This window comes from Taeniopygia guttata, chromosome 4 (assembly GCF_048771995.1).
Source record: "Taeniopygia guttata chromosome 4, bTaeGut7.mat, whole genome shotgun sequence".
Taxonomy (NCBI): domain Eukaryota; kingdom Metazoa; phylum Chordata; class Aves; order Passeriformes; family Estrildidae; genus Taeniopygia; species Taeniopygia guttata.
This window is the reverse complement of record NC_133028.1, coordinates 31,899,445-31,912,992: the sequence shown is the minus strand read 5'-3', so window position 1 is coordinate 31,912,992 and position 13,548 is coordinate 31,899,445. Positions and strand designations below refer to the sequence as shown.

Here is a 13,548-nt window from a genome sequence, read left to right as displayed (position 1 = left end):
TGTGGCTTTTGGTCAACAGTTCCAGTTGCATCTACTTGGCATCTGCACTGAGAAGCTCTGGGGCTGATGCTGCTGATCTCCATAACCTCTGCCTGCAGGTCTGGGCAGGAGGAGGAGGAGGAGGAGCTGAGTTCATGTCTGAGGAGACTGACCAGTCCCAGCAGTGATGGTATCTGAGGGGCAGAGTCCACTGTCCTCCTCCAAAGCCACAGAAACGAGAGAACCTCTCTCATTTGGTAACAACTCAACTGCTCTGGAGTCATGACAGTTGCATGGATGTGAGGTGAAAGGCAGTAGACAGGAAGGAAAGGATTTGCTCACAAGAATGGAGGCAAGTCAGATACACACAAACTGCAACACTTTTATGCACATTGTCCAAGACCTGGCAGCCATGAATGCTCCTGGATGGACGTGGAGCCATAAGGCCTTGTGAATGAGCAGAGAAAGAAGGGACAGGAGTATTTATCAAAACAAAAAACAAACAAAAAAACCAAAGTGGGATATCATGAACAAGCCAGGGGTGGGAATGTGCGATTTCTTAAACTGATTTAGCTGAAAGACTTCAATATACTACGAAGATAGTATATTGAATATACTACAAATACAATGTTTTCAAAGTTAAAATGTGACTTCCTTAGCAGCGCCTGAAACAGCTGTGTAGGACAAGACATGAAGAATAATTTGTTGCCGATTTCTCAGAAGAAATTATGGCAGCATTTAACTCCCAGACATCCCAGTCACAAACAGAAATAAAAGCAGTTGTAGTTGTGTCTGCCTGCAGCAGAGGGGCTGCATGGCTGGGGAGACAGGATGAAAACTTCCCCGTGCTTATACAGCAGCAGGGAAACAGTAGCTTGCCACTCCCTGAGCAGGTCATTATGGCATGATGCTTGTATCACCCTGCCATGCTGAATTTTCTCCAAAACCTGTCCCAGCTTTGCAAATTTAATGGATGCAGACTGAACACTACATTTGCCACATGCTCTGCACTCCTCACCCCACTACCCCATAAAATCTCCTTTCAGTGGAAATGGCACCATGTCCCCAAAGGGCAAGAACAGTGCAGATATGAGATTTACCCTGCTGTCAGGCCAAGACACAGTCACGGGGTTCACTAACACCCCAAGGGCTCAAGGGCAGTCTTGGATCTTCCTCTGGGCAATGTTCATCACCTAAACTTAGTCCTCAATTGGTTCCTGACCTACTTAACACTACTGTGACTCATGTGTTAGGGAGGTGAATTGCTATTCACAATTAAACTGTATTTGCATTGATATCCTTATCATAAAGTCTGGGAGGCTTGCAAGAAGATTGAGTTTGGTCTCACAGACTATCTTATTGCTTCAGACTGAGGTGCAGGACTCCACTAAAAATATGAAAAGTCCAGTAGTGGTGTTTCATCTCTTAAAAAAAACTTCTTTGTGAGTACAAAGTAGGAGGTTTTCAAAACTCTTCAAAAGGCTGATAATAGACTTCACTTTATGTACAGACACTTAATAGGAATGATGACTAAATGTGGTGAGGAGTGAAATGTCACTCACTCTTCTTCTCTCTTTAACAGCTCCATCCAAAGATTTTTTGCTCCTATGAAGTGTTAGGTCTGTTTGCCTATGTACAACTAAAGAACATGGCCTGGAGTGGAACACCTCTGTTTTCTATCATGACATTTATTCTGCATTCATATATTTGCACCAAATAATGAAAAAAGAATGGAAACCAACCCTGTGATGATTTTATACTCTTCTCTGATCAGAGATGAGCAAGAAAAAAGTGTTTCTCTTTGGAGAGAGGGAAGAAGGGGTTAAGCAGTTTCAAAACAAGCTGGGCACAACTGATGTCAGATTTTTGTCTTACAATGGCATCTATTTGCTTTCCCAGCAAGCAGTATATGAATCACTGGGCACTGCATTGTTCCAAGAATAGTGGAAGATGCCACATATCTTAGGAGAGGATGGATTATTTTAGTCCTCCTCATTGGCTGGAAACTCCTGCTTAGTCAATAACTTTAGAGAAAATCCAACTAGAAACTCCAGAAAAAAAAAAAAAACAACAAAACAAAACTGTTTTGTTGTTTTTTTAAATTTAACTTTTGCTTCCTTGATGTCTGTCTCTGAAGGAAATGGCACAGCTTTACTCTCTGTACCTTCCTAGTGTCACTGTAATCAAGTGTCCTCCACAGAAGATTAGAAGCAAATCAATATAATGAAATCTATGACTGTCCTCTCAATTTTCTGAAAGCCTTCCCTGGACATTCTGAAAAAAAATTGCAGGGGAGGAAAAACAAAAATTCTGACTGTTTTTCCATTTGGCTATTTTGAATTATTACAGATATGAGGACTTGTAGCAAAGTTAAGAAAACAGAAAATCTACTAAGTTTAAGAAGAAATTTAATCTGGAACTTGCCAAAACAGACCTGCTGACTGAAAATAAGTTCTTAGTGTAACCACACTCAGTTCACATGCATTTTTATTAAAGCCCCTGAGCAGTCTCTGTATTCACTTTCCATTCAGTCCCAGTTGTTTCTATGTTTCTTTATATATGCAGAAGCCCCATTGGTGCTTGCACCAGGCGAGCTGGCCATAATGCTGAGATAGCAGCAGGTAGGGACCCAGCTACACTTTGGATGAACAAAATGGAATTTAAAAAATTTGTTCCAGGCAGCATTTCCAAATTTGGAACACAAGTCAGAGAAACAATTCTGGGCTGTAATGCCACAGTGCTTTTAAACTCCCAGCTAAAAGCACGACTTGGGTTATTTTTATATCTTTGGAAGAAAGGGAGCTGCCTTCCACCTTGGCACGGGGAGCTGGCAGCTCTGAGGAGCATCACAGCACAGAAATACAAGTACTCACCCGTCATCAGTGTGTAGTAATTTGGGTAAGAGAGGCTGGGGAAGTCTGGGGTCATGTAATCCACCTTCACCCCCATGTTCACAATGTCCCGAAAGCCCGGCAGACCCTCTAGCTCGCTGTCATCAATGTAGTCGAAGCGAAAGCCGTCGAGCAGGAACACCAGGAGCTTGCGGTGCGCCGAGGATGCGGCGGGAAGCGGCAGGAGGGCGGTGAGCGCAGCGGCCAGGAAGGCGGCGAGGAGGCTGCGGCTCTCCATGGCAGGCAGGGCGAGGGATCTGCGGCAGCTCCGGGACCTGGCACTGCTGCCCCCCTCCCGCTCCCAGCCCGCGTTAAAGCTGCAGCGCTGCTCCGCGCCGCGGGCGTGGGAGGTCACAGGTTAATTGCAAACAGATGATTAACTTCGAGCCGGGGGAAGAGCTTGGTCCTTCCCAGATGCCGGAAAAAAATGCTTCGCAGCGATGGGGAACACCCAGTGTAAAAGTAACTGGAGCATCCCGGGACGCTCCGCAGACGATCCCGAGGCAGTGCGGGCACGCTGCCCGCTGGCCCCGCCGGGGAGGGGCCGCCGCGCCCGGAGCGATCCCACCGCCGGCACGGAGCCGAGCCCAGCCCGGCACAGCACAGCACGGCACAGCACAGCACAGCACAGCACAGCACAGCCCAGCCCAGCACGGCACAGCCCAGCACGGCACAACACAGCACAGCACAGCACAGCCCAGCCCAGCACGGCACAGCACAGCACGGCACAGCACAGCCCAGCACGGCACAGCCGAGCCCAGTCCAGCACAGCCCAGCACAGCACAGCCCAGCACAGCCCAGCACGGCACAGCCGAGCCCAGTCCAGCACAGCCCAGCACGGCACGGCACGGCACAGCACAGCACAGCACAGCACAGCTCCGCGCCGGGGCTGCGGCTCGCAGGGGTCTCGCAGAGAGGGGCTGCAGCCTTTGAAACACAGCCTCACATCTCCAGCAGCGCGAACGCGGGCTTGCTTCACATCTCTCCGGCAGCGGCTTCTGATAGAACTGAGAGTGAGCTTAAGACAAAGCATCTCCGCAGGTGGGAAGTACAGGATGTTGAGTTGAAGTCCAGCATTTCCATGGCATGGCAGTATCGCAGAGCTCCAGCTGAGCAGGCTGCCCTCTCTCTACCTTGAGTCCCTGCAAAGATCCCTGTCCTCTCGGTTTCCTCTGTGCTGCCCTGGGACTAATCTAGCTCCTGATGCACGAGCACAAAAAAAATCTAGATTCAGCTAGATAACAATTGGCTGTTGATATTATTTAGATATTCAGTGCTGGATAGTGCCTAATTTCATATTAAAACCAAAAAAAAGTGTTCACATTTTAGTTACCACCAGGTTCTTCTCCTTCACGGAAACCTAACTATACTTCTAATGCAATGCCAACACCTGTTGCACACCATAACTGCACTTTAGTTTCTTTCTTTTTCCCAAATAAAAGAATTTCATAGCATTCATAACATTGTCTAACTGTGGGAAATGCCCTTTGCAGATGTTTCCACCTGGGAAAGGCTGCAATAGCTGGCCACCACCCCACTGTGGGCATCTGAATTTCTCCTTGCTCCTTACAAAGCTCCCCACTGCACATCCAGCACACCCAGTTACCTCTTTAGCAAATACTGGGCTGGTGCCCAGTATTTGGTCAGCAAGGTCAGCAAGATGGCTCTCAGGCCCATTTGCCCCAAGCACTTATTTAGCCCCTTGCAAGCCCCCTCATGTCCTGACTTGCCTTCTGCACAATGTTGCACTGGGTGCTGGTGCTCATGAGCCAAAGCTGCTGCCTGCAGGTCACCACTCCCAGAATATGGCTGGAGACATTCTGTCCATGCCCTTCTCCCACAGGGCTTCCACCTCAAGAAAGAAGATGCCCTGTCAGGGAAGGGGTGCTGGGACTTTCTGTAGGAGGTAGTCATCCCAAGAAGGTGGAAGAGGACAGAGTAGGAGCGCAGCTAAGCACAACTGCTCAGGCCCTTCAGCTGCCTGTGCTTGTGTTCACCGTCTCAGTAAATTTCCTTTTGCTTTCTCCCTATCAGTGGGCTAAATTGACTCTTCATGGACATCTGTCTCTCTGACATGTGCCCAGACACTTTTTTCCCCTCTTTTTCTTTTTTTTTTTTTTATGTGCCTCTTTTTCCATTCCCATCTTGGAGTCCATCACTTGGGACATACCCCCACATCAGTTAAACCTGAGCCAAGAACTTGGAGCATTTCTAAGCTCCAGCTCAGGCATCTTTAAAACAACATAGGGACCTAGCCATTCAGGGCTTCATCCCTCTTCATATAACATTTACTTTCAAAGCCTTGCATTGCTAGCTATCATCATCTTGACAACTTTAATTTTATATTTTGACTTCCCCTATCTTGCTTGGCTGTAGATAATTTATTTTCTCACAGTAAAGCAGCAGTTTTCTCAGCAAAAACCAAGCCAGGGTCACACAGCTGTGCCGCACCTTGTGTCAGAGACAGCTGAGCCCCTGGGACATCCATAAAGCTTCCTGCCCACGAGAGGGAAACCTGGACCATGGTCCCATGGGATGATAAAAGGTCCTGGTCCTCTGAGCAGACATGGCCTGGGAGAGCCAGGCACTACTGGCATGCTCTAGCCGGAACGTTGAAGGGAAGCACAAATCCTGCCGTGCAAGGGAGAGCCGCGGGGCTGCGTGACCCAGGCAGTTTCTCTGTGCTCTGAGAGCGTCCCAGCCTGTGCAAGGCTGCCACTGCCCTGCCCTGCCCGCAGGGACGAGCTGCAGCTGCAACCAGGCTGGGCGACGTGACAGCCTGGGCAGCGCTGTGGGCAGCTGCCTGCCTGAGGGATGGCACGTGCTGCCTGTCACACCTATGGAGAGAGACACCTCTCTTCTCAGCCATCTCCAGACTCCACAGGGTCTCAGCCTGTGGATCTGCCACTTCATCTGCCTCCTGAGGTAAATGTGCACATCCTTCTTCTGCTGCCCCTGGCTGGACTTCCAGGATGAGAGGTAACCCTGCAGAACTTGTGTTCAGAGACAGCACTTCTACTAGTGCTCACTGTGGATTTTCACTATAGCAAAAACTGTATGTTATGGGCTTGGAGCCATCTATAGTGTCACGTCTTGGCCAAGCCACTGTGGTAATTTATTATGTCCATTCTTATGTTGAACGAACTCAGGAACATGTCCAGAAATGGGGAGGGAAATATTATTATGCACCTCTTGGCAGACCCATGAGGTCACTCACACTGATGCCTTGGCTTGTCCTCTAGTGTATGGCCTCTGGGCTTACCAGCAGGGCTCAGCAGCAACAGCAGCTACTGCCCATGAAGGAATGGGATAATAAAGGAGAAACAGTAAAGTGTCTGAGATGGACTCTCACCTTGAAAGGATGACCAGGTTTTTGAGGTGGTTAGACCAAGTAGCCAGGCTTCCATCATGAGATGGTACAAAATATGTCTTCTTAACATTTTAAGGCAGTATTAAATAATGCCTTCCTTTCAAAAAGGCTGCAATCTTTTATTTAACAGCCCCTTAAGAGAAAGCTCTGTCTGAGCTGACAGTGGCATGAGTGACAATTGGTGCAAGGTACCAGAGCTCAAAGTCTGCCTTAAGAATTGGAATTTACAGGTTTCCACTCAACAAATAAGAGTAAGGCAGGCCCGAGAGGGGTTAAAGGACTAATGAGCCACGTAACCATGATGCTGTATAATACCAACTTGTGTTTTGACAGACAATCCCCCTGAAAAGTGGGATTGGAGCCAAACAGTCTCTAGCTTGGCAGAGACAGATCCTAGCAATACATTTTATTCATGCCAAGCAATGTTGATTTGCTTTGGTTCACATTCATTTGTAAGCACCCTGTCTGCACAAAGCCCCAGATGGCTGTGTAGACTCCAGCAGAACAATATTTTGATACAAATGCTCTTACAGAAGCTAACAGAGCCTGAGCTGGTGTCTAGGGACAACAGTCCTCACTAGTTAACTGTTAGACAGGGTTTAGGAAGAAGCATACATAAAGGAAAGAAAATTCCTCAACTCAAATTGAACATTGATCCAAAATTGTTTGAGAAAAGCCTCAACCACTTAGATTATTCAAGAAACCCTCTTGGCAAAAACTGCCTCCAGTGTCCTTGAATTTATCTTTTTTTTTTTTTTTTTTTTTTTTCCCAGTCCTACAGAAATCACAAACAAACAATAGAAATGAAAGAAAATTCTCTGGGCTCACACCAATAGCTCTATCTGTCTTGTCAGATACACCAGCCTTCCTGGCAGTGCAACTCTATCTGTGCTCTTAGGTTCAGGAGCACATGCAAGAACAGCAGCTGCTAAAATAAAACATCATTTACCTTTTCCCCAGTGAACAAGAAAATCTAAGAGGAAAACTTGTCCTTCTTTGTCTTCTGAAAGAAAGAAATCATAACATGACTCATTGGCAGCTTATAATTCATTTTCAGCTCCTGTTCTCCTTCACAAAAAGGAGTAGTTGAACACTTTGGCCAATACAGCCTGACTTGTTTAGTTGTTTGTTTTCTGTCATTAGAGAAGAATGCAGGCCACATCCAGACATAAAATCCTTGATCTGCTTGCATTTCTTTGAAGAAGAGGTTTTATGACAGTCTGAAGTTCTAATTCTGCAAGTCTAATGTTCTTCTTCTTCTTCTGCCCACCAAACCAAGATAAAAAAGTCACAGGTGGTACTGAGCCCACTGCTGACTTCCACAGAAAACCTCTGGCAATATGTGTATCAGCCCTCTGAGCTCACAGAAGGTCTTACCTTGGTAGAAGTCATTGTCTGCAGGAGTTTTGTATCAGTTTCTTTGCTCCTGCCATGTGCATTCTCACAAATGCTTCTGCAAGGGGGTGTGCATTAGGCAAGGCATCTGCTGCCCCTTCAGATCTTCCTGGATGATATTTTATGTCAAGTCAGTTATTTCTGTGGTCTTGTGGTATGCAGTAGTTCATCCATGAGGAATTCAAGACAAAAGAAGCAGCTTGCTCTTGCTGTCAATCATGTACAGATAATAAAATCACACACTTGTTAGCTACAGAGCATTTCAAAGCCAGAAACTCCAGCTTTCCTGGAGGAAAGCAGGGATCTTTCACTGTTTGAGGCAAAGTTTTCCTCTAACCTAACTATCTGGTATGGGACTTGCCTTACTGAAAACATTCACGTGCTGAATAAGGAGTACATCAAAGTGGGACAGTGACCACCCTGATTGACAGCCAGGGGCTATTTAATGTTCTTTGAAGTGCCTCAATTCAGGCAATTGTGACATTTAGAGAGCAGCTCTCCAAATCTCTTACTCTGTCCTTCACTACAACAATCACAGGTCATATCAATAACTTTTCTATTTGAAGAATATCCATTGGAGATGAAGAAATTCAATGAACTAGTGGACCCGTCAATGGCTCCCAGTTTCCTTGCAAGGAGCTGCATGTGCTTGGTACATGATTGTCAGCACTGCTCTGTGAATGCTCCCTGACAATGGTGTCCTTGGGGAACAGGCTGTGCTTTCATGAAGTGTCACTAGAATGAACAAAGAGGGTGGCTCTTTGCACCATAGCACTATTTGGGTGTGCAAGGCCTTTTCCCTGGAGACTCTGACTGCTAAAAGCATTGGTGGGACAAACTCACAGGAAGAAAGTGCACCCAGGGCTGGTAAACACAAACAGCCCACACTCCAGCCATCCCAGAACTTTCTGTTCTTACAGAGAGTGAACAGGAGTATTTAATCACTGGGAGAACCTTTCAAGTCTTTTGCTTAGCACCTCTCTTAACCCAGTGTTATATGATCATTACCCAGACCTCCAAGAGAACCTTCTCTTAATGGCTTCTCTTGGGCAGTAATTGCAGCTCACTCTTGCCCACTTTACAAAGATACCTAAACTGCTGCAGGGGCATTCATAGCTGAGAAGAGAAGAAAAGAGTTGGGGGGCCAGCAGCAGGGGTGATAAGTCTCCAACAGGACTGAATCCAGTCAGCACTGCCTGATGTCAGCCCCCTATATCAGTGGCTGCACTTCCGCACACCTGAAGTGGGAAGGAGAGGATGCAAATTTCACTTCAAAGAAGCTCCCAAAAGAGGCCCCTAAGGAAAAGCATGGCTAGTGTGGGTTGGAATAACAATTTTGACCTGAACCCTGCACAGCCACAGAGGGTTATGAGTTACTTCCTAGCAGTCGTGAAGGCAATTAAGAAAAAATAAACAGTTCACCAGTGGGCTTAAACTCACTCCACAGGGAACCTCTGTCACTGAAAGATACGTAGGAGCTCAGGTCAGGGAACACTGGGAAGCCTGCACCAGCCGATGGTGGCGTGTGACACAAGACCAGCTCCTCCCTCACCCCACAGTGTATCAGCCTGAGCACAGGGCTGTCCAGCTCAAGGGGAGGGCGTCACTTTCTTGGTCTGAAACTAGTCTTCAACCCTTCCAAAGAATTTTAGTTTTGCTTGGATATCAGCCCATCTCCACCACCACTATTTCCCCAACATTTATAACTCACATCTCTGCAACATCACTACTTAATTAACCCAAGACTGTGCTTGTCTGAGCATCGGTGTTCTGTAACACAGAAGTTTTTATCTCATTGAGGAAACCTTGTGCAATGCATTTCTCTGTTGAAGTCAGAGAAGTTAAATTTGCTAGACAGCAAAACCAGATAGTCACCCCTAAGCACCTGGATACTGTATAGCACCTGGATACTGTATATTCTACTTCATCTATACTGTGTGGTCATTTCTCATATCGTGTGGGACTGTGGTGAAGATTACTGCTGTTCTAGAAACTGGTGTTAACATGTAATGGTGTGAGTGGGGAATGAAAACTTGGCAAGCTAAGTGGGTTTATGGAGATTTTTTAGTTTATTTAGTATAAAAATACAAAACTATAATCAACCAAATAAAGCAGGTGTTACTAATCCTGCTATGTTGTGACACTAACATGTTCCTCAGCACTTGAACTCAACACACACATTCATATGGTAGTGGCTCCTCCAAGAAAACAACTTGGTATTTTGCATATCCACCAGTGCCTTGCACAGCAGTTCCTGCCAGTTTATGATCTTGCTTAAGCATCAGCCTTAAAAGATAAAAGTATGAGATTAAAGTCTAACAATCTTGCACAATCTTACGGTCATCTAGTGCTAGACAAATGTAGACCTATTCAGCAAAGTATTTGGGTTTCAGGTTTTCCCATTAAATGAAGGGTAATTTGAGAGGCTAAAATATCTGGCAAATAAGTATTCCAGTGCCACTTTCCAAGAACAAAAAAATATTCTATGTTTGATCTTTCTGTTAGATTTCTACATGGAGCACAAAGAGACTTAAAACATTAGCTGGAGCTTAGTATACCTACAAAGTAAACTATCCAGGTTTAGCATAAAATGTCATTTTAAAACTAAAAAATATTTGGCATTTGACATCCTTTATAGCCCAGAGGTTACAGGGAGTTCAGCTTTAACTTTTGACATTAGTGCTTAAGAACTGAGGGAGTTGGGCTTACATCATGATCTAACAGAGAAACAGGCCTTTATTCTGACAGTAGTTATTTATGCTAACCTGAAAATATTTATAATTAGGTGCCAAATGCTGGCATCTGACAGGCTGCCTGCAGCAAGCATGCCCTGTGCTGCAGAGAGTTTGCTGCCTACAATTGCCCTTACTTTTTTTGGTGTGCCACCGCAAATTGTCCATCTTGGCTTTCATATTTTTGATCTCGTCAGTCCTGGTTTTTCATTACTGTATCTTATTCATTAGTAAGGCTATGCTGGAGGTTGAAATCCTTACCTGGAGGACACAAATTAAAGTCTCAATTTTGCCCATTGTTCAGACAGTGCAAGTGTCTGGTTCTCATCCTGCTGACTCCTGAGCCACCCTGGGGAGTTTGCTCCCCCAGAGAAGCTCTGAGTAAAGAAATATTCTCATGATATCTGTTTCCCAGATTTGGGTGTTTCTCCATCAACAAGCTACAACTTCTCAAGCAAAGCCTTATCTACATCAGATTCTCTTACAGGCAAAGTCTCATCCCTGTCTAAGCACCATGGATGACGTCCTTCCCTAGAGGAAGGCACGGTCATATCTGGACATCAGGATCAGCCTTACATTCTCTCACCAGCTACGTGCTCAGGTTGGGAAATCCTAACATATTACCTATAGCTGGAGCTGGTCTCAGCCATGGCAGGAATCTTTTATCTGAGGACAGGAGCTAGAACAGCCCTCAGTCCTGGCTTATCTGATCTGATTTTCCATTTGAGTACCCAGATGTCACCCTGTCCTTTTGAGAGTTTTAAAGTTCTTCTAAAAGCTTCTTACGCCTTCTGATGTTTACATATTTCTACTGCAGTTCCCACACACTGTTCATATAAACAATGATTGTTTTACATTGTTCTTTGTCGGGGGAGAAAAGTGATGGACTGTTAGTTTGACCAGTGTAGTTAGATAGGTGGTAATTTCACCCTCCAATCCACTGTCACTTTTGTTATTCTATATAATAGTAGAGTCAGAAAATAAAATCTCTCTTTATATTCTTTTCTTTCCCCCTTTGTATCTAGGGTCCATGTGTGAGTTATTTCATGCTGTAGTGTAACACTCAGAGGTCTCTGTGTGAGACAAAGTCCCTTGATTTCTGTCCTCGTTATCTCTTACTGCAAATCAAAGCAGACTTCAGCAGGATTTTAGTGGGATCTGGGTGTTGCAGATAGGATGTTTCCTCTGCTCTGAATTCACTGTGCCAAATCTGCATCTTATTTCTGTTACCTTGACTTTGTAGCTTTGTATTACTGCTCTTCTCCGCAGTACTGAGATTTATAATCACATCTTTCAATTCCAGTAGTGAAGACAGTCTGTCATTTGACATTCTTCTGCTCTCTGTCAAGGCCTTTATCATAGACTTGAGTGAACTCATACCTTTCTTTTCCCTGAATACGCCCCCAGTGTGGAGGCTCCTATTTAGTGCTCTGTAAAAATGCTTTTATCTTTCTATGGACATGCTGAAATCAATATGTTTTCAATCAATATCACCATTTCTAGAAAGCAACAGTTCATGCTGCCAGGAGAAGCTGAAAACCTGAAGAGCTCCCACTTTCCTTTTCTCCTTCTTTTGTAAATTACTCTGGATTCCAGGGGCCATCTCCTATCTGTAGAGAGACCTCCCTGCCTCCAGCCAAGGGGATCCTGCTTGTCCTGCTGTTTTACATATCCTCTGGTGGCACAGCTTTTCCTCTAGCCCAGATAAGCCCATGTGGACACTGTCAAACAAGCAAAGGGGAGCATGTGTGAAGTGTATCTGTACGTGCACACTGTCGCCCCTTTTGCCTGAGTGACTGGCCACTGCACCGGGCTGCTCTTGTGTGCTCCCTTCAGCTGGAATGACTCAGAGAAGTTAAAGCTGTAGGTAGTTTTATGGTTTTCTTGGAGAAGAAGCTAAACAAAGCTCTGATTACCTGAACTGAAGAGAAATAAACAGTAGGAAGGCTTATTTCTTGGGCAACCATCATCCCAAGGGATCTCAGAAGTCAGAGTGCTCTGCATTCTTTCTGAGAGGTGCTTTTCTTCTGGTAGACCTCCAACATCAGCTGCCTGATCTATCATCTGTTTGAGGGCAAGGAAGGTTGTCATGAAGCCAAATCACTTCAGACTCTTGTTTGCCCATACTGTTCCCTGTAGCTATACCTGTGGCTGGCACTGGGCAGGGAGGAGTGGGATGGGCTGGAAGGCACCACACTGACCACCAGCAGACAAGCAGGTGAAAGTGTGCCCTTTCCCCTGCTCAGGATAACCAGTAAAAACTTTTATTTGCCATCCTTCCTCTTTTATCACCAAAACAAATAGCACACAAAAATGGCACATGCATCTTGACAAAATGACGTGCTCTCACTGCCACTTTAAGTAGGCACCACAGAAAGACATGGCAAAGTAGCTCATGTTCCCAAGGTTCATTTTCACCTTGTTTCCAGGAATCCTGTGCTGTGCCTGTGGGTCCTGGGTGCCACAGCTGTTTCCTCTGATATAGTGTCAGAAGTAGTCAGCCCCCCTGCTTCACCATGCCTTTTGAGTGAAAACCCATTTGAAAAAATGGCTTCTTGTTTGCCACAGGTCAGGGCTGACCAGGACTGTGGTACTGGGTTAGGCATGTCCCTGGCCACCTCCCATGCAGAGGGGTGGAAAAGCATGGCTAAGGCCACATAGGCAGAGCAGAGGCAGCTGGTGGCCCGAGGCAGAAATCACGGGCGGTTCCTCCAGCACCAGTCTGCTGGGGCAGCCTGACGCCAACCAAGCTCTTCACTCAGTCTGCTTTAATAGCACGTGGCTCATACTTTCTGTGTTTTTCCTTCTGACATTATGCTGATGTGTTAATCCACAGCATGGCAGCAAAAACCGTCTGAGATTTCCTGCAGTGCTGTCAGCTGCTGGAACTGGACACCCTGTAATAACCTCCAGGGCCAGTGGCCCTCTGCCTCCAATTTCCAATAAGGACTTATTTTCCTTGGTATGACCAACACGTGCAAAACCTCATTCTGAGGGTTTTTTGAAAGAGAAAATAGGTGGCAAAGTGCTTAGCTCTTTCAAGGAAGTTTGGAAACGATGGAGAGCAACTATGTGAGCAGTGAGTGTGGTTGTCCAGCTTCCAGCACAGAGTTGTAAATCATCTCCTGAATGGCTGTCACAAGCACACCAGATCACAACAAAGAAGCTATTTTTCTTTCAT

At 45.8% G+C, this 13,548-nt stretch overlaps 1 protein-coding gene across 1 annotated transcript in view; it reads right to left on the bottom strand.

Annotated features, from left to right (window-relative positions):
• The window catches only part of ENPP6 (ectonucleotide pyrophosphatase/phosphodiesterase 6), a 32,080-nt gene extending 28,597 nt beyond the window's left edge, over positions 1–3,483 (bottom strand). Inside the window, exon 1 of the mRNA XM_030271270.4 lies at positions 2,853–3,483. Within this exon, the coding sequence (XP_030127130.4) occupies positions 2,853–3,108 (256 nt within the window). The 5' untranslated portion in view covers positions 3,109–3,483. The remainder of the gene's footprint in view (positions 1–2,852) is intronic.
• Positions 3,484–13,548: the final 10,065 nt, after the last annotated feature.